Source organism: Eutrigla gurnardus, assembly GCF_963514095.1.
Source record: "Eutrigla gurnardus genome assembly, chromosome: 15".
NCBI lineage: Eukaryota > Metazoa > Chordata > Actinopteri > Perciformes > Triglidae > Eutrigla > Eutrigla gurnardus.
This window is the reverse complement of record NC_139938.1, coordinates 2,622,873-2,644,903: the sequence shown is the minus strand read 5'-3', so window position 1 is coordinate 2,644,903 and position 22,031 is coordinate 2,622,873. Positions and strand designations below refer to the sequence as shown.

The 22,031-nt window shown below is 44.1% G+C and overlaps 2 protein-coding genes across 6 annotated transcripts in view; one reads left to right on the top strand and one right to left on the bottom strand.

The window, feature by feature from the left end:
• gria3a (glutamate receptor, ionotropic, AMPA 3a) overlaps positions 1 to 18,108 on the bottom strand; it is a 61,045-nt gene extending 42,937 nt beyond the window's left edge. For all 5 annotated transcript variants that reach the window (XR_014598457.1, XM_084029630.1, XM_084029631.1 and 2 more), the window contains exons 1-3: positions 17,900 to 18,108; positions 17,363 to 17,521; positions 5,713 to 5,952 (exon numbers count right to left, since the gene is read on the bottom strand). Coding sequence is in view for 4 of the 5 variants with exons in the window: in XM_084029630.1 (XP_083885756.1) it covers positions 5,713 to 5,952; positions 17,363 to 17,521; positions 17,900 to 17,987 (487 nt within the window). In the remaining variant the exon portion in view is untranslated. The remainder of the gene's footprint in view (positions 1 to 5,712; positions 5,953 to 17,362; positions 17,522 to 17,899) is intronic.
• Positions 1 to 22,031, top strand: part of cwc15 (CWC15 spliceosome associated protein homolog) — an 89,623-nt gene that overhangs the window by 7,061 nt on the left and 60,531 nt on the right. The window lies entirely within an intron of this gene.

Sequence of the window (22,031 nt, the reverse complement as noted above, 5' to 3'; positions counted from 1 at the left end):
CTGCTGACTCCTCTGTTCCTTCCCTCACTCCATCTCCGTACACATTTTCTTTTCTATTCATTTGAAGATTTTGGCCATTTTCTTTCACTGGGAGCCGCAGAGGCAACAATGTTCAGCCGGGGGGGGGGGGTCTTTGCTTTGGCCGGAGTAAACCTCCCCCTGAACTGCTCACCCCTGCGTTCTCCTCTAGCCGTCGCGAGCGAATCGGCTTCAAAGCAAGAGAAGGATAATTGGAATCACACCTTACAGATTACTCATTAGATAATTAATGATTAGAATTAACTTGCATATTGATTTCTAATTTATTTTTTTATGTGGCTGTGTGAGAAGAGAGGTGAGGTTATAAGTAATAGATAGGTCAAATGTGATTGATCAAGCTGCAGGGGGCTTATTGACCAGATTTCAAGATGTCTCGGGTCTCAGATGAATCCTCATGCCGCCATAACGAACACCAGTAAGTGAGATTACATGTTGTTTAATGTTTAATGTCATTCTTCTCACACCGTCAGATATTCATCTTAAAATCATGTTATCTGCAGGTTATTTAGGGATCTCTGTGACTGAATGCAGCGGTCCTCATGGAGAATGGCTCCAGTGTCTACAAAGACCCAAACCCTTCTAATGCCTCATATCTTAGCAACCCCAGCTTACAGCCTTGTGCATCAAATATTCAGAGGTTTGACACTTTAACTGGTCTTCAGCTCATCGTTCTGCCTGCTGATGAACGTACATCTGGGTGATCCAGAGAAAGTAGCTCTGGGCCATGATGTTCACATGAGAAATTAAAACTGTATTAAGTGTCGAAGCACGATGGGAGAATATGACGATGCATTGTGGCAACATGCACTTGTCAAGCATTTCTATATGCTTAACTTATTCAGTGGAAGCAGCAATGCTGCACTCTTATATGATTTTTGGTTTTGGTTTGAAATGTATTCTTTTCTGTTTAAATTTTTCTCAATCGGTTTTCCAGTTTTATTTCACACAACATTGTCATTTAAAATGGAGACAGTGGAGTTTATGTCACCCAGACCCTGTGAGGAAGGTGTTGCGTCACCATGAGAATCTGTCTCTGGACTATACTGAAGGGATGGACTGGCTCTGCTCCTTCAACCTCCCACAGATTTAGATTGATTTGGGTTCAGCTCTGCAAACAGCACATGATTCACTTCTTCATAATCACACTGTGTATTAACTGGGCCCTCGTGCCTTGTATGAAAGCATCTGCATTTGTTATGTTTCCCTACTCATTTATTCAAGTTAATTGTTTAGTGAGTCACCCAAATACACAAACGCAGTAAGAATATACAAATACATGGAGGAGCTACAGCTTACAGTCCTGCAGGCGTAGGAAGCTCTGGGTGTAGGAACTGTCCAGGGTGCTACAACATGAGCGCTGGTTGATTACAGCAAACTATACCAGGAAGTCGTGTGTAAGGACACCAAGATCCAAAAGTACATTTTCTCAGTTTAGCAATGCATGCAACCTAGCTTGGTGCAATAATGACTTTGTTTAAATATACATTGTGCTGGCCAAGTAAAGCTGCCCAGAATACAAAGTAATTGCAATGAGGCCAAGTGTTGCAACTCCCTCTTCTCAAGCAAAGAACACAGATTTACAAAGTGATGCAACTGTTTGAAGTTATGTAATGTCTTTCTGAAGGTTGCTGGAGCTTCAGCAGCGTGTTACACGTTCTGCAATGCAAGCCTGTCCGACAATCTGCTCCATGGAGAAGATGTGTATTAACGTTTAAAAGTAAGAATTATCCAATGCAGAGAAATACAAGCGCCATATTTCCCAAATTCTCACCATCTGGGCTGTGAAATGTTTTTGCTTCCTGCATCCAGAATCCATATGCATACATCCGTAGATACAATGGGCTCAGCGCTGCGGCGTGGGGCAGAACGGCCGCAGCTTACATGTCGTTTGATGTCATTTTTCAAGCTGCACTGCCTCTGCATGCGTGGATGTGCACGGATCAATCGGTGCCATTTTGGGCGTCTGGCAGTGCGGAGTGAGCGCTCGATGACAGAGGAGGTTCGGTTTCATGCAGAAGCAGCAGAGCTCACGCCTCAGCTGCATCTTCTCACTGAATGCACACCGCTCTTTGAGGTTTTCACCGATGGCGTCACCCCACACACACACACAAAACACACACACACTCAAAGGCAGTCTGATCACCACGGAGAATCTTAAATTCATTCAACACCGAGTCAGAGGATTCTCCAATAAAACAGTTGATTACATTTGATGCAGTCGACTCTAACCTTGCAGAGCCTCAGCCTCATGCTTTCTCATCTGCATCTCCAGAACCCCATTTTACAAAAAAGCACCTTTCAGACGTGCTTTTCTGTTACAGGTGTGTCACAGTTACCCTCGTCCTCATTCTGTCTGTTCTCTGTGAGGGATAATAGAGTCCTTGAACAGCTCTCTTGAAACAGGGGAGATTGATTGATTGATTGATCTGCACTTTAGGCCCAATATAAGGTCCTGGGAGGAAAACAGCATTTACCCACAGGGGGGGGGGGGGGGGGTCAAAGCCTATTGATATATGTCCATCTCGAAGTGAGAGTGCAGTAAGGTGTTCACAGAGTGGAACAGCTGCTTTCTGCCACATGGTCTCTCGCCCACTCTCTCTCTCTCTCTCACTCTCCCTCCCACTCTCTGTTAATGAGCCCGTGTGCCTGACTGCTGAGTGCAGCTCTTTAACAGCGCGCAATTAATCAGACGTTTCCTTGCGGAGACGAAACCAACCAGACATCCAGCACAGGACAGTGTGATTACACACCGAATGCAGATCCTCCACCATCCCCATCCGTCAGAACGGCAGGAGGACGCAGAGAAGGCTGCAGTGGAGGTCGTTAGACCGTAGTCCTTCATGTTAACGGCAACACCAAGACATGAAGATCTAGTTGCATTAGATGGAGTTGTTGAACCTGAAGGACTACATCAGACAGGGAGATCTCACACATGAACATTTACTCAACTTGTTATGTGTTTGAGTTAAAGTTACAAATGAAGGTAGATACAAAATAGATATCTGCTACAAATACAATGTAACAAACTGCAGAATAACATCACTTCTCAAATGTAATACTATCCGACTGCAACGATAGCAGCACACTGATGAATGACATTATTGCGTTAGTCAGAGGTCTTCATAGGGATTAGGACGGAGATGCAAACTGTAATTCAGCAGTCTCCCAGTATGAAATGGTACTGAAAATATTTTCTGTTTTCTGTTGAAAATTGTGGAAATTTGTTCTGGGTTTTTTTTTTTTTTTTGTGTGCAGTTAAAAGTAAAATCTCTGTTGGTGATTCTCATACTGTAGCTGCTTTTAACCAGATAGGTTAAAATATTTAAGCATTTATATGCATTTTGTAGTTAACTATGTGAATGTGAAAAAACCTGATTCAGTGGCCAGCTGCTAATGCCCAGATGTTCCTCGGTTCAAGAGGTCTTTTCTGCCAGCAGCCATTAGTCTGTCTAATGAGGACGTTTCATAGCGAGTACATCCAGGAGAAAAAGGTGATGTTGCACTGCGGCAAATGAACATGTCTCCGACGACCCGTGTGTGTGAAGGCATACACTCTTTGTTGTGCTTTTCTCGGATCTGTGTGCTTTCTCCAGTTTGCCCTTCCGTACCCGTGATATTTGTCGAGCAATTAATTCTTATAATGAGACAAAGGGCTGCATGAAACAGTACTGCACTCTCATTCGGCACCAAGCAGCTGCAGAAAACAAAACTCCACTCGTTATTTGATCACCATTACGAGTGTGTCAGTTAAAGCTGTTCAATACGGCTGTCGGAGGAAGGCGTCTCCGACATGAAAGAGAAGCTGAACCTATTTGCTGGCGACGCCATTTCCAATTAGAAATACACAGAAAATTACTGCAATACGGTGCGGGTTTAGGCATGGGTACATTGAGTGGTATCTGTGGGCATTTTATTTTCTATTACCGTCAAAATCCTATCATACAGACACCATCATGATGGTAGTTATGCCTAGAGGCTACATAAAGAAATCTCTCTTATGATGTATGATGAAAGGGAAGACAGGGTCCACTTCCCCCAAGATATACAGCAGGGGATCTACTTGTTTCATTTTCATGGTTTGCAAGCTGACTTTAAGATGCTTTTGTTGTGATAAAAAGCCTGTGTTCAGATGTGGAAACTATCTTGTTAAGGAACAGGCATTACACATATCATTGGAAAATGCCTCAATTACTGTCATATTGTCCCACAAACCATCAACAGTCACTCACACAACGGTCTCTCGAGAACCCCCTCCGAGTCCCTCTCTGATCCTTAAGCAGAGCCCTCTGCCTATAATGAAGATTAAACTGATATTTGGACGACTGTTGGCTTTATTGCTCCAAAGCCTTGCCGAGGGAGGAGAAGGAGGAGGAGCGGGGCTGGGACCGGCAGCCAAAGTAGGACGGCTAACTAGCCTCTCAGCAAACACAAGCTGTGCAGCATGTGGGAATCCGTCCTAAACTACAGTGTTTACACTGTGTGGCGCTGTGGAAGCGGGCGAGCGTTACAGATGGTCGCCTGTCAGCGGCGACACAGCAGGTGAGCGGGGCCAAAAAAAGTTAAGAGCTCTAAGTGCCACATCAGGAGGCGCTTCTGAGAAGGGTGATTAGGCCCGAGAGGGGCTGCAAACTGCTTGATCATTTGATCTCAAGCACGCCAGCCAACCAATTATCAGCTTCCTACAATCTGCCACCAAAACACAGAGAGCCAGCCAATGAAACAGAGGTCCTCTCCCAATATGAATGTGTGACAACCTCTTTAGATAATGAGGTCAAACATGGCTCTGAACATATACATGTTTGTTTTAAGGGTTTCAAAAAGCTCTTTGTTCAAGTCACACAAAGCTGATTTCTTTTTAAACTACTCTGTGACAGTCAGCCTTAGCTTAGACTCCCACTTGAACTGGAGATGTTTAAAGTGAGGCGGGGGGAGTGAAAACGGAGTGCGCTTGTCCTAGAAATGTAAAAATACTTGGAATGCACAGTTCTGAACAGTTTGGCACATTTATCAGCAGGGGCGGCACCCAAAAAACATCTCTACATCTATCAAGTAACGTGAATTTATAAAACAAATCCTACATATCTTTGCTGCTAGAAACAGTCTATGGCTTGTTTCTTTCTTAACTCAGCCTCTAAAACAGCTGACCCCTCAGAGGACGATAAAAGACCCAAGTCCGTAAATAGTTGGCCTACATGAGGGGAGCAGGAGGCCACGCAGAGCACACGCTGAAGTTACAATATGTTGTGTTCGGTCTTTATATAATCCAATTAGTGCTAAATGATAATCAGAGAGGATTAGAGGCTCAGGAGGCTGGAGTCACACTACGGCGGCGGATCAGCAGCACCTGTGAATGACTCATTCCTCAGGAAGCGAGGAGCTATTGACTGCGGCAGCATTCAGCCACATAGAGAAGTAATTTAGGATCATTACCAGCATAGATTAAAACGTATCAAACCACTTAGAACGAAGATTGGGGATGTGGGGGATTTACATATTAAAGACCCATCACATACACTGTATAATAACACCTCTGCACGACGGCTTAGCGTGACGATTACTTTTTTCCCACTTTCTCAAGCAATGAGATGTTCTGCACTGCTCACCTGTCTCCTACTGGAAAAGCTTGCAGCGTTTCGGTGTACGTTTGATATTTCCAAGAGGGGGCGCTCTTACCTCTGTCCGTGTCGTAGAGGTAGACGAACTTCTCCCACTTGTAGTGGTCCAGCAGGCTGAGGACGGCTCCCCGCAGCCCGGGCCTCATCTGGATGACGAACTGCACGTCGGCGTCGATGGGGAAGCTGGGCGTGATGAAGGAGGTGTGCAGCGCCCCGCAGAAGGACGTCAGCGTGTTCATGGACTTCCTGTCGTAGAAGCCGAGGATGGCGTAGACTCCCCGGGAGAACTGGGAGCAGACTGGTGACGGGGACAGAGAGCAGGCTCAGGTCAGCCACCAGCACAGAGTCAAAACAGAGTCATTCATGATCAGCTATCCTTTCAGTCAGCGGGGGGACGCCAACAGCGCAAACTGGCCTTTCAAACAAAGCCGAGGTCAAGATGTCATAACGTATTGAAAGTTCAAATAGCTGAGTCCGCTAATGGCCGACGTAGGGGTAAAAACTTTATGCAAGCTTGGAGACGTGGGGGGATTCATCTTCCCAGTGACGCGGCGGCGTCTGAATAAATGGGTGCCATGTGGGATGACTGCTCCCCATGGCCATGCTCTGCTGCTGCCCGGTGCCCTTCACTTCTCCTTGGTCTAAATGCAACTGCTTGGGCAATCAAGTAGAAATAATGGGGAAATCAGTGCATTGGCCACAGCTCTTTAATGGACAAATACCCTGAAACACGAGCATGCAAATGTGCAAGCGGCGGGCTGCGCTGCAGTATAAAAGATTTATAACGGGCCGATCTGCTGCCATCTGTGGGCCTTTGGAAATGAGCTCAGGCCATAAAGTGTGTGAGACACTTGGGCTTACATAGCGTTAATTATTTTTATTTTATTTGTACATAACACATGGTTTTAATAACACAAAGCAAAAAATCAAATTGGAGATGTGTGTCTTGATGTTAATAATAACTGAAGCAAATGTTCAACATTTCAAACCAGCAGATCGTCTCTGATATTTCTGACCCTCAACGCAGATTCTTAGTATCTCATGTTGTTACTGATTGGATCGAATGAGTTTTTGTGAATCCGTAGGTCGAAATTCAGTCAGGCAGAGGAAAGTCCAGCATGTAACATGGTGTTTAAAGTGTAGAAAACACACGCTTAAAAAGAGGTCTCCACTGATTTCACACTCACGATGGACAGATTATTAACTAGAATTACAGCCTCCTGGTTTTATGCCTCCGCCAAGCAGTCTGGTCACATTTTACATCAATGTCTGCCCAAAATGTCATCACTCCACTACTAACGGTCATAATAAATAGATGAATTATTGAGTTATGGCCAAACACGTGAGGTCACAGTGACCTTGACCTTTGACCGCCAAAATCTAGTTCATCCTTTTGTCCAAGTGGAAGTTGTGCCAAATTCCCTCCAGGCGTTCCTGAGATGTTACGTTCACAAGAACGGGACGTACGTCTGTCAAAGTGATGCAGCAGAACCAAACTGATCACCTTCACAAACCCTCACACCCACAACACAACTCAACCTGGCAGTCAGAGATCAGGGTGTGTGATGCTCTGCTGCTACAGAGGACCGGTAAGATCACTTCTGTGTAACTTCAGTATTCATGTATTCTGCAGCTTTTCCTTTTTGGGGAAATTGCAGGTGGAATTGCACGTTGGATAAGACACACATTTATGTAAACACAATACAATCATGTCACACTTCTGTGATTTCTCTATGTCGTATGTTTCCAATGGTTGCTTCTGTTGAGCTTCACTTTGAGACATAATTCAGCCACACATCCTTGATTGGTTCCATCATCTTTCCCTCTGTCATTTTATTATTCCTCCTCCATTTTCTCAGCCTTCATCTGGACTCACACACACACACTGGGTCTGTGGATGTGTGTTGAGAGGCCAAGGTGACACTGATTTAAATACTAAACAAACAGGAATTCACAGAAGTAAAAACCTGCACCTGTTTGGGGCGACTGCAAAACGATGATACTCTTATCAAGGACACACAAAAAACCTTCCAGGGACAACTGCACCATTGTTTCATATCTGACAGACAATATTTCAGCTTCATTTTCAGGACTCGTAAACAGCGAAATAAGCGTCGCCCTGCATAAACAGAAAAGTATCAGAGTGGATTATCTTCTATTCAGTTTTGGATTCAGCATGCTTCACAGTAGCTCTTTCAGGGGGATAACATTATTCACCACACACAACGGAACCTCCTCAAATTACAGGAACGTCGCCGGCAACAGACGACATTCAGCTCATGTTATCTAAAAGAGAATAGAGGGCAGCAATAAAACTCACACGTCTCAGCTCATATAAATTATATCTTCCTATTCTATACTCAAAATGGGAACAATAGCTTTGTTAAATAGGCAGCCTGCTCTGCTGGAGGACTAATAACATTTTTATATGTGGGCCCATGAAGCAGTAAACAACTACGGTAAATTCCCCTGATCACGGTCAGAAATGAAGATACGCATCATTTACTTTATTACAGCAAGGAGGTGGAGCTTCTTTTTTTATTTTTACTCTGGGCTCGGTGCATTTCTGATCAGAATACTAAAACTTGCTTCATATGCATGATTTGTATTCCACCGGAAAAATCCAGCCCTCTTCATTTTCAGTCCACTTCCATCTTGTTTCCTCCGTCACCTGACAAACACCCACACCTGCCTGTCATTACTGTTGGCTCCTCCGTTTCTTTCCCCTTCTTTCAGCTCTCGCCATGTCAAACCTAACAGGTAGTCGCAGCACCAGCAGCGCCGCCGCCGCCGCCTCGCTTCTTCCTGAAACTCTGGGTTTTTGCAGCTTTGAGGGTCTCTCACGCAGACAGCTGCAGAATCCTTTTTTTTTGGAGTCTATCATAAAACTTGCTGATGTAGGGACGAACCTGTGGTATATGTGCACAGCAGAGCCAAGTCTAAAAAGTGAATTCTTAAAGCTCTATGGCTGAGGGGGGAATAGAGGGGAACTGCTAGTCCTCGCCTTGGAAAGGGAAGAAAACTGAACTTTACGCATAGACGAACGTGAGAATGAGTAAAGGGATGGAGGAGCACTCATACTGAGTCATCGGTGAGAGGATGGGGATTTAATGGAATTGGATACTGCACTTGGACAAAGTGAGGACGACGACTTTACTTCTTCCGACGATTACGTGTGCTGCTGCCTGGTGGGAAGTCATTTTTCTACTGCTGTCTGAGAAAAGTGCCTCCAGCAATACTAGAGGAGACGATAGCAGCGGGACTTTGTTTTCCTGCGGGAGAGGAAGGCCGTGTTGCTCTCATATCTGTCCCGTCCCAGGGTCAGATACGTCAGAGAAGAAGGACTAGAAACACTGCATACACTATATCCACCAACTATTGGAGGTGCAGAATGTGCAATGACGGAGCAGACAGTTCAACAAGCCACCGTGAAGCGTGTTTCTTAATTCTCTCTTTAAGCACGGAGGCCGTCCACATCTAAAGGTCAGCACGTGAAGGCACAGTGTGGTTACAGCACAAGGTAAAGTCTATGAAGTGCAACCATTGACTTCCTGCCAAAATTAATCACAATGTCATATTCACAGCGTGATAATTTATGTCATGTCACACTGATCCTTACACCAGGTTTCATGTGAGCCCATTAACCCCTGGTGGGTGATGTGGGATTATGCAACCTCGGCATGATTTACAACCGAGGAGGGAACTATGAACGGTAAATCAAGGATCCGTTTCCCCCCTCGTGACAGATCTTCTCTGACCTAAGCCAGTTCACTAGACTACCTATGGTATCAACTAGAAGCAAGTCGTTCTGTCGTGTCCGTCCTCGCAGGTGTTTCCCAACATGACCACAGCTGCAGTCATGTTGTCATCAGAGTTTGGAAAGTTCGTCCAGAACCAATTTTCACCCCAATAATGAAGTCTGTGCATAAACAGATGGATGGAGGGGCTCAAGCCCGTCTAGCATGCACCGGGCAGCAGGCAATGAACCATTGAAGAGGTTGGATAAACATAATCACCCACGCTTGGTATTGTGGGTGTTTGGGTTTGTATTCATACACAGGAATCATACACTATTCTAAAGATGCTTTCTGACCTGCATGTCTCTGGAATGTGGGAGGCAAAGATATTAAGCAGGATTTGTTTTACAGCTCCTAATGCAGGAACACTTAAATATGTCATAACCATGATATTATATATTTTGTTTTTATCGAATGAATTCCCTGAGGCTAACTATCAATGCAAGCGTTGAGCACAGGCATCAAACAAATAAAGTGCATTCTATACATAAGTTATGTTTCAGCAGAAAGTTAGTATTAAAATGTTCCTCAGTATTTAAAAATAAAAAAGCAGCCAAGCTTTTGAATGAGCATTAGTGACTGCATGTCAAATAAAAGGCCAGGTTGAAAAGACACATATTTAAGGTGACGAAAGGCTCTCTGTTAACAGATAGTGAGCCCCTCCCTACCCGAACCATGGTCGGTGTCATAAAGCATCAAATTAGATCTTTATTCTACGCCGATCCTCCAATAATCCTCCACATGAATCCTTTACACTCTTTGACCTTTAATAAGGCTGTAATTCGAAAAACGTTCCATTTCATTTGGACATCATACTCATTCAATCCTTCTTATTCTTGTTAGAATAAGTTAGTTATGATTGATGAGGGACAAATCCATCCATCCATCCATTGTCTACCGCTTATCCTGTATTTAGGGTCGCGGGGGGGCTGGAGCCGATCCCAGCTGTCATTGGGCGAAGGAGGGACAAATCTGAAGTAAAATTTCACTATTTTTGAAAATACATTTTAAGTGTCAAATTAAAATGGAAACTTCGATTGCAGTGTTTCCATTCACATAATTTATGAGTATTTTGAAGTGTTATTGCATTGAAAAGCTGTGTCAAAATGTATTCCATAAATTAAAATTGACATTTGTAAAGAACGTGCAAATACTTGTTTTCATGGCCAACACCAGCTGATAGGAAAGAACAAATTCCTGCAGACTCCATTTTTCTCTGGTAGATGCATAGATGGTCAAGACGACTTGGTTTGTTTCTGGTTGAAGGTGAAGTTGTAAGACAAACACAAGGTAGCCAAACCTTGCTATATCGTTGATTTTAACTTCGACTATGAATGGGACCATAATTTACTAAATGACCAGAAGCTTGAAACAAGCAATTGAGATCATTAACTCATGTTTACAATGTTAAAAGTGAGAAGAAGGAACATTTTCTCATAGACTTCTATACAATGAGTTATTTTTGCAACCAGAGGAGTCGCCCCCTGCTGGCCATTAGAAAGAAAACAAGTTAAAGGTCCTTCTCAATGGCCTTCATTTTTCAGACCCGGAGGTTCGCAGGTCCCACTTCTTCTTCTCTAGCTTTACTAGTGCAATACCCTACAGTCGAGTTTATTTGCTCAAAACGAGTTGATGAAAAAGCGTCAAATTGAGATTTATTTTTTTACGACAAAGAGTTCACATTTGCTTGATAATTGAATGGACACGCAGCGACTGACAGCTTAATTCACAACGGACTCTAAAGCACAGCTCTACGATACTTCAAATTAAATAGTCTGTGAAATGGACTTTGCAAATCGATGTTCTTATCGCATTCATTGTGCTCCGTAAACCTGAAAGTAAACATTTAAACTGAGCTAAGTGTTTACCATGTTTACCCTCTTAGCTTAGCAGCCATCATTCGCTAATAAGCACTTAATGCAAAGTACAGATGGGAATATCATTAGTTCTGCAATCAAATTCCACTATTTGTTGAGGTCAAAATTTAAAAAAAGCTGGAAACTAGAGGACATGTCAGGGGATCACCATCGTTATGCAACATTTCATGGCCATTCATCCAACAGTTGTTGAGATATTTCTGGGACAAAGTGGTGGACCTGGCTAACGTTGAGCCACTCTCATAGCGAATAAAAAAAGATACCAAATACATTATGCATGTCTCTGAAATTGCATGAGTTTCTGAGTAGTGACTCTTCGCAGCGTGTCGTCTAGTTTGAGTTTAAGAAGCTGCACTCATTCTTCCTGAAAGGCTCGTTCAGATTTGGTCGTTCAATATACCATAAAGCAAACGTTTTGTGTTGAGATGAAAATATGACCGCAGGCAAAGTGCACCAGGTTTAAATGATCTTTGTGTTATGACATTTAAGCGGTTCATATTTGTATCCGCATTACGGCGCGCATTGTTGTGCAATTCATCCCAGTTGACCAACGGCGGAGAAAGCAGAGGGCACATAGGGACTAACGCGTGAGTAGGTGTTTGTCCCGAGGCGGTGTGGTTGCATGTTGGCTGGGATTCCCTCGTCACTATAGATCTGTGAAAGCACACGTCTTCTTCCAGCAGGTTACCCCCCTGCAGATAGTCATTATACACAAAGAGTGGGGCAACACTGTTGGATTAGCCCTAATCTGAGAACTACAACTGGATTCAACCCACATGCTAAAAGAACACGACAGACATGGCCTCTGGCTAACGGAGTCTTGTATGGAAGAATACACTTTAATATTTCACTGCGCCGCAGCAAAACAGCGAGCTGCTAACACTCCACCTACACATGCTTTGCATATACTGCAAAAACATCATCCAAGGACCACTACTACAAGAGACAGAGGGATACAACTAACTCAATTCAAAAGAGGATGTAACACTGGAATACCGCAGAAGACGCCGAGGCGTTCAGATCAAAATCTCATCAAGAAAACAAAGTGGAGAAATGTTATGACTGTGTGCAATGTAGTCTCAATCAACTCATTGGAACATGAAAACTCCTCATTCTAGTCCATGAAATGAATTCATTTCATGGATTAAAATGACTTATACAACACAACTCTTAACCCTTTCACAATCCATTAACTTTAATCATCTCTTCTGGTGCTCAGGCTTGTAAAGTAACATGACACAAACGTCTACTGTGGAGAAAGAGAAAAAAGAAGAAAAGAAATCCAGTAAGAATAAAAAACAAATGAGCTTTTTAAAGTATATTTCGAACAGCTAAAACGCTGAGGCAATGTGATGTCATGCCTTCACATTCAACAGCTTCATTCAGCCGGCCGACGGCAGCTTTGGCTTCCTTTCACGTATTCTGTTCGGCTCGTTTGTCCTTGGATCGTCCAGGTAACGTTCAGTGAATAGCAGCAGAGCTTTCAGGGCAGCGGCTCCCCGAAGAACGTTGTGTAAGACTGCAACAAACTGCTGCAGCATCACTGTAGCTTGTCAGTAGTGATCACCGTCGCTCCATTACAGCGCTGACATGTTGGAACCAGAGAGCGACCACACATCTCTGGCGGCTCGCCCCGAACCCATCCCGTACTATTCCGCCATTTTACAGCATCGAGGAAAAAACAAGAAATAACATTATTTTCCCACAATAGACCTTGTGGCCAAATACATGGAGCTTTTTTACGCTCTTGACTGACTGATATTTCAGTTGTGGCTGTGGGTTCTGTAGCATCAGTACGATGACCATGAGTGTTGTGTTGCCCCACAGCAACACAGCCCGAAGCCCTGATTAAACTAAGGGTCAAACCCCTGCATTCATGTCAGCCAAAGTATCGGGAAGTAAACGCCAGCGCCTGCCAGTGAAATGACGCTTCGGTTAGATGCAATCATTGTAAAGGCATTCTGAAGGCTTTTATGTTTTTATTATGCTCCCAAATGAGAACAACCATGACAAATGTGAGGATGAGCACTTGTCAACTTGGGGCAGGTCATCCAAACTGACAGGACTGTGGCTGCAGCAGCAGCAGCAGCATCACAGATATTTTTATCAGTAGTGCGACATGCTTTCTGTTTCAGGGCTAAATTATCTGGAGGATACGTATAAAGCTTTGAAATGGAGCGCAACCATACAAGATGCCTGGTTGTCCACATGTCTGAGTGGAGGTGGGGAATATGTTTTTATTCTCATGAAGGTTTGATCATTTCATTCAGGTGTACACGGTGCTTTTTTCCCCCTGTGATTATCAGTAACCTCTATGACTCTGATGCTGCTATAAAGATCTGAAAGCTTAACAGTTCAATAATAATATTTATTGTGTGTGTAGACATTAATCACTCTGGCCAAAGAGTGTGGATTAAGATAGAAACTATCACGCGGTATTCTCGCCCTCAGGCCAAACAATTTGACAACCTTGTCTGTGGTGCTCATGCATCATTCACGACTTGTCGGTTTAAATGAGTCCTCGGCGTTCTGATGGATCCAAGGTTGTTATGTATTGTTTGGTTACGATCCAGCATGTTTGTTTTACTACAGTTACTACAGCAAAATGGTGTACAGCGTTGCCAAATTGGCACTCACCTTTCGATATTAGGCGAGGCAAGTTTATGTGTATGGTGTTACAATCTGTTCAAAAGGTCTGAAGCTCTAATGATCCAACTAGTGAAAACATCCTCCGATGAGCATTTCTCTTTGTCTTCTGAAATGATGGTTGTGTGTGAGTTGTTGAGTTTGGAAATGTTTAAAGGAATAGTTTGACATTTTGCGTGTTGAAGAAGAAGATTTATACCACTCGTGTTATGGAGCTACAGCCAGCAGCCATTCAGCTTAGCTTAGCTTAGCACAGAGACTGGAAGCAGGGGGAAACAGCTAGCGTTTTGGTCATGCTGTAGCTTCCCATTCAGTATACATTTCTATTATATTCTATTCCTATTCTAAGAAGAAGAAGAAGAAGAAGAAGAAGTGAAGAAGAAGAGGTGGAGGAGGTGGAGGAGGAGATCTGGCTGCTGGTCTATGCTGCATTAGTAGGACTGTCCATTGCCTACACAGTGAAGTGCTCTAACATTAGCCCCTGTCTGAGCAGCATCACACTGGTTGAGTCACAGCAGAGGGAGGATAGGTGGCTATAATAAACACTCTCATAAGAACGACACTGTCACGTTGACATTTGATCAAATTAAAATTCTGGTTCAAATCAGATTCATGCTGCTGCTACTTTAGTGAAAGTGGAAAGTCTTCAAAAAAACATGACACAACCTTTTAGGTGGCTGTTGTTTTTTTACATTGCATAGATTGGGGACATCTACTGTAAATACACTGCTCAGAAAGGTTTCAGACATTTAAATTCATTTAAAGGATTTCACACTTGTGTAGTGTTAATCAATGTAGACACATTATTATACATCGAGTAAAAGCTTTGGAAACAGAGATATGAAACGTTCTGTTCCAGCTCAGCTATCATATCTCCTCCATCATTGTCCAGCCGGCTCAGCGGCTCAGTCTCCACTGTCTCTTCCTGCCCTGACCTCGGTCTTAATGGACATAACCTTCCCATTTCTGCCTTTATGCACACAATCTGTGGCGGCCCCGGGGCAAGGTGTCACATCAATACATCCGGCAGCTTCACTCCAGCCCGACACCATTTTAGTGGGCTAATAAACACAACGCTGCAGTGGAGTTCTCTTTGTCGGAATCAATTCAATCAAGTTGCAAATGACTGGAACGAATAGTTTGCTGCAAAGTATCGCCGGCCGATTCCAGGTTTGTTTGTTTTCATACAAGAGCAAACTGAAGATTCAGTGTCTCCGGCCAGGGGAAGTTGGAGACCAGCCATATATTAGCAGTGAGGGACTGAGGTAGAGAAAATGAAAGCTTGGCGAGAATTGATTTTTCCATACTGGAGAACAAACTGGAGCCACACACACACACACACACACACACACACACACACACACACTACTGCTGGACTATAGCCTTCCACCTATTGATCCATCCTGCCAATAACCCAGGCATTTGCCATCAGGGATTTGTAACAATCATTACATACTGACCCAGCTGGAGGACAGCAGTGTTGTCCTGCTTTTGTTCCATTCAGGATCTGTACAACAAACACAACAAACGAGCTCCGAGCTAAAAGTAATTCCTCCCATTACGTGATACACTAAAGAGGGACATTTGTAGACGGTCCCAAAGATCACGAGCAATAACAAGATTTTATATGTCATCTTATAACACATGGCTAATCTAAACATCTATGATTAAACTAAAAACATTAAATAATGAGAGCTGGGGGGAAAGCACAGCAATGACTGTCATTGTTGCCAAAATAGAAATGTGTCAAATCATAATCATCACTGTCATTTGCTACGTCAACACCTGCCAGGCAAGCAGGACATTATGCAATCCAGACTACTAAAATAAGAAGAATGGAGTTTGGTGCATTTTCAAGCAGTGTGTTAGTCACAAGCCGGCCTGGCGGGGCTAAATAATGAGCTGCTCATTGGTCTTCTTCACTGGGAAGCGTCGAGCTTAGCTTGCATCAGCTTATCTCACCGAAATTAATCCTCCTGATTATCTTGTTTTCATTCTCATCCTTTAGGAAGACAAACTTAAGCTTCTTTGGAAAAACAATGGATTCAGGTTTACTCAAAAAGAAGCCTGTGGCCTGAATCTGTAATAGGTGCACCCAAATAAATATAGTCATTTTCATTTGAATTCAACAGACCTCTATTTTCTCTGTTTAATTCTACAAGAAAGCTTCTTTTTTGGTCCCATTCAATTGAAGATGAGATGACCATAAATCCAAACACGTGTAAGAAGCATTATCCTGTAATAAACACAGGTGAGCAAAGAGAGCCCGAAGGTTCAAGATGACTGGAGGGAAAACAGCTCAATGACATGGTTTTCCACTTTTCACATAATAGCTTGCTTTTAATCTGGGCCTTTCACCTGATCTCGACAAGCCAAGCATGTAATACTCACGACGACTGCTTAAGTGCCCTTGAGCTAAACCCTGACCCCACAGCCACCCGGTGTAATCACTCTGCAGCCGACGGTGTGGGGACGTGGTCGGACTGCGTCAAGGTGCGAGCGTGTGAACTGAAACATCTCCCCGTGGCTGCTCCGTCCATCCTACACCAACAACTACATCACCTCAGTCATCGTAGCCGAGCCCTCGACGGACGAGGAACAACCAAGTACCATTTTCACTCCCTTTTTGGGGGCCTCTTTCCCCTCACTTCATTCGGTTACACAGCCGTCTCCGGCAGTTGACAGAGTTTGGAGAGCTGATCCTTAAGCGTGAAGTGTGAAGTGCAGTTGGTGGGAAGAAGGATAACAAATGAATTCTCCAGGCAGAGCTCGCTGCCCTAGATGGCAGAGGAATGACTGCTCGACCAATTATGAAGCCATCTCACACGCCGCAGCACTTCCCATCAAATGCATCACGTTGGTGGAGATGACTACATGGATTACAGCATGTTACAGTTGACATAGGCTATTTATACAGCAAAGGTGTAGTGGGAAGAAGGTCCGCCTCTGTGCTGCTGGTTCAACCTCATGTGGTATTTGAAATCATTATGAAAGGGACTGACAATAAAATAGCCCGGAGGACCCAACTTTGCATGATGTCACAGCTGGAGACGACAACAGCCAGAATAACAATTTGTTTGTTTTCTCGAGTGCAGTCATCTAAGTGCCGCTCGTCGCCACCTCTGGAATTACTGAATCACTGTGTTTGGCCAATTACAGGCCACCCTGCTCCATCGGCCAGCTGGTGGCTTTGGGATGGCATGACTGAGGAGCTGTTGTATGAGCCCAGACACTTGGCAGGTGTCACCCATGTGACAAACGGCTCATATGTGCAACTCCCCTATAGGCCTAAGACAATAACATGTATGTCTATGTGTGAATGTTAGACGCAGCCTCCATCATGACTTGATGATTTGAAAAGAAGGTTCTGCAGGGGGTGACTACTCACAGGCGTGTGTGACGGAGAAGCTGTTGGAGGACTCCAGGTTGTCCACATTGTAGTTGAGGTGGAAGGGCTTCTCCGTCGCATTCTGGTTGGTGTTGTACAGCTGGACGGCGAACCTGAAGGCGCTGTGCTCCTGCACCGTGGAGCGCATGAACAGCCCGCCTACAGGAGAGGACATGTCATAGAACAGTCATCCCATGAAGAAGAATGCACTCTCTGTATCTACTCCCCTGTCAGGATATCCATTTTATAATTACGCATTATTGGACATGCGATTGATCAGAAAGAAAGAAATGATCTCACTATCCTGAAACGTTTTCACAATTTGGATCAACTCTATTCTTTTTCTTCTTTAAAAAAAAAAAAAAAAAGCAAACCGCCTACAAAGACGCGCAGCATCCCATAACCTTCTGGCAGGATGAGAAGTGAACTTGGTAATGAATTATGCAAATGAGCTGATCAGTGCGACTTGCGGAGCCGTGTCCTACATAGACCGGGCGGACAAAGCCATGCAGTCAGAGAGTAGCCCGCTGAACTTACCGATGTTGATCTGGTTCGGAAAGCCTGCCAGCGAGTCCCCCCAAAGCTGCAGCAGAACCAGGACTGTCGGGACGGTGCGATGCCACATTTTCCCCCGAGAAGTGAAACCAACTCCTGGTCTGGATGTGACAGAGGGAGAGCAGGGAGAAGCATGGGGGGTGGGGGGCTGTGCGCAAAGAAATCCACAAGATGCGGCGCGGTGTCTCTCTCTCTCTCTCTCTCTCTCTCTCTCTCTCTCTCTCTCTCTCTCTCTCTCTCTCTCTCTCTCTCTCTCACTGTGTGCACCCACGCTGAATGTGTGCCAGCGCAACTGCAGCGCCAGCCCTCTGCTGCTGCTGGAAACCTAAAGCCAGTGTTTTATCTCAAAGATGGTGGTGGCGGAGGAGGAGGAGGAGGGGGAGCGGATCTCTTTACTGTGGATGAGGAGAAGGGCCGGGGAGAGAGCGAGAGAGAGAGAAGGGGGGGGGGGGGACGTTTATCAAACTTGGTCTGACGTTGAATTATAATAAGAGCAGCCTCCCGTTTTCCTCTTCGCGTCACTGCAGAGTTGGTGTGCGAGGCGGTGTAGTGTCTTGCTGGGGTTTTTGGTGTGTGTGTGTGTGTGTGTGTGTGTGTGTGTGTGTGTGTGTGTGTGTGTGTGTGTGTGTGTGTGTGTGTATGTGTGTGTGTGTGTGTGTGTGTGTGCGCGCGCTTGTGTGGGATGCAAAAGCAGAGCAGCACACACCAGCATCATCTTAGTATGGACCAATAGTATACTGCTTGTGTATGCATGTGTGTGTGTGTGTGTGTGTGTGTGTGTGTGTGTGTGTGTGTGTGTGTGTGTGTGTGTGTGTACACAGGCCATGTAGGTCCATCTACTGTCCGTGCTTTTCCTCAGACCCGTCTCGCCTCCCTCCCTGTTGTGATGTGGAGCTGCACTCCTGCAGCAGAAGTCCTGCATATGATCCCAGCAGCATAATAATGGAGTCTGTCCCCTGCAGGTGTCGGAGTGCAGAGTCTGTGGCTTCAGGTGGGAGCTAATGCACTGATTTATCACTGTTAAATCACTGGTTGCCAAGTAGCCCCACTAATGCTATATATTAGACTCCTAATTGACTCACTTGTGTTACATCGGAGAACCATTGTGCTGCAGTGGTGCATTTCTCAGCGGTAGAACCAACCAACAAACCAGTGGTTTCTGCTCTAAATCTCCTAAATCATCTTGCTAATTACTTCATCGTCGACATATAAGAATAGGTACATTTTTTCACTAGCATTGGTGAAAATACATTTCAACACATTATCAACATGCAATTAAACCAGGCGGCAACCTGCCTTGAACTTGCATTCTCTCTACTAGCCATCAGGGGGCGACTCCTCTGGTTGACCTTACTTTACTTCTCACTTGATGTATTATCTGGTAAACAGTGTAAACATGAGTTTATTGAATCAATCCCTACCGCAATACAAATGAACCGTGGCCCTGATTGGGCTCAGGTCTGGTCTGTTTGCTTTGTTGCTGGTTGACATGCGGTATCGGCTCGTTTGTGGCCCAGATCTGGCAAAACGGGAGTGGACGGCCCAAGTGCCATGATTCCACGCAGCATGTGGGCCGGATGAGAGTGTCTGCTGTGGCCTGGTTTCAGGTCTTCTTCTATACAGCATGACGTTCTTTAGTATGCTAAGTCATGGTCACATTTAGATTAAAATAGACGATGAATCATTCAAATAGACAATGAATCAGGGTATGGCTTTAGGGCGTGGCTACCTTTTGATTGACAGATCGCTACCACTGTTTGTGGTCCAATTATTACACCGCCAACAGGAAGTTGTGCTCCGCATGAGCGCTACGGGAATCAGTGCACGGGCACCGCAGCACCCAGTCATCTCGGGTAATAACGGTGGATACATACTGGTTCGGTGTAAACCCCACAAACTCACTGTTATCTTCTTTTATACAGCTTCTCATTTAGAGCACTGCAGCTCTATTTACTTCTGTCTGAGTCGATACCGTCAGGTCTGCAGCCTGGGCTAAATGCAGCATCGAGAGGTTTTACCTAATCACACTGCCAAAGCAGGTTTACAGCTGATTTTCAGTGACATTTCATGCTTTTTATTATACTGTAATAAGGAATTCAAAGCCCTTTCTGTACTCCACACTGCAGCACTACGGAGGGTGATTTAAATAGCGTTATTGAACTCCATTTCTTAAGGAGGACCACTATTTCACTGCCTCAAGTTCATTCTCTTTAATCATTTATCTATTTGAAGACATTAAAGTTTAATCGCTTTACTCACTTCAGTATTGCTTACTTCCACTATTACATTCCATTAGATGAACTGAGCACTACAATATCAATTATACTCACATAGTGTGATTTGTTGGAACGGGGTGTGTGTGTGTATTATATGCACACACACACACACACACACACAGACAGTATGTGTGCTGGACGGGCAGAAATCATTACAGCTTCCTATTTAGCCTGCTGCAAAACCAGCACAGCAGAACAGCAACAGAGTCTGTCCTTATTGATCTGGATGTGAGTTAATGCCTGGCGTACAACTCCAATCTTTCACAGGACACAGCGAGTAGAACAACTGCACTACAATTAAGTTCAATTTCATGAAGGTAAACAAAGTCTGGCCGGTATGACCTTCTCACAGACGTACACCACTGTGAGTGTGTCGTTTTCGCTTTCGTTTCATTCCTCTGATACATTCTGAGATGTCGGCATACAAACGACTGGTAAATTAAAAAGAAAGTAGAGCAGAAAGTGCAGCCTGTAATAAACTACATGTATGTTCTCCGTTCTGTTGAACCATAGAGAGTGTACAAAAATGATGGGTGTGGTGAGGGGTATGTGAAAAAAAAAAAAAGAGATATTACTCTTTTCTTTGAGTCTTCCACTTCACTAAATATGTGCCAACCCATTTATAAAATGTAATGAAGGGGCATGACAAGATAAGCTTAGCTTCCTCCTGTCCTGCCTCGAACTATTGATTTTTCTCTTTTTCATATTTGTATGATGTATTTTATGTCATGTAAATATTGTACTTTGTATTCAAGGAAAATAAAGATCAAATTGAATTAAAGTGCACCTTCATGAACCTTGGTGCCGACTTGTCTTTTTGATGTAACCGATAATGTAAATACTAACTAAATAACAAAGGAAGGCTGAGTGGTCTCAGCTCTCACAGGGAAAAAGTCAGCCAAAAAAGAAAAATGACAATAGCCATAACATGTGACGGTCTGACCTGAGCACATCTCAGCAGGGAAAGTGAGTGAAGAGACAGATTTATCACAAAACCTCGTTAAGAATGAAGATGACAGATTTGCCATTTTTATTATCCTCTCTGCCTTTTGATGAGCTGCTTTGATGGGACACTTTGTGCCAGTGTGACTTTGCAGCCTCCGATTCTCTGGGAAACAATAAAAGACGGTGACTTTTCTTAAGTTCCCGAGCAAATATCTGACGGCAGGGCGATAGATGTTAGAAGGAGAGCATCTTAGTTACCGCCGCCCTGCATCCTTGCACACCTTGGGCACGCTTCCCACTTCCCACCGTGGCAAATGAGATCCGCTCAGGGAGCCTCTCACTCTCCGTCTGATACGCAGCCTCTTTAGCAGGATGCAATTGAGTGTAAATGTCAGCAGGTCGTTCCAGAACTTCACGTGGAGTTTAAATAAAAGTGGCATTTATGAGGCTTCGACCATATGTTGCGTACGATTAATGGCATGGTGTTGTTCTGGCTTCGGTCCAAGAGGCGAACACGAGCAACTGTGATGATGAACCACAAACCCCCTGCTCTGTCTTTAGTGACTGTAGGTTATTTTTTTAAATAGAAAATAGAATGTCTCTGTTGTGACCCGTAAACAATCAGATAACACAGAACAAACATGTTCAATCACTTGTCAACACCAATCTGTCAAAGTCTGTGAACTTAACCTTGTTATATATATATATATATATATATATATATATATATATATATATATATATATATATATATATATATATATATATATATAGCTATTACTTGTAATAACCCACAGAATTATGCACACAAGTTGAAGCCCGGGGGAGCAGAGTGGCCTAAATACAGACAGTGTTACACATCATACTAGAGAGAGAGAGAGAGAGAGAGAGAG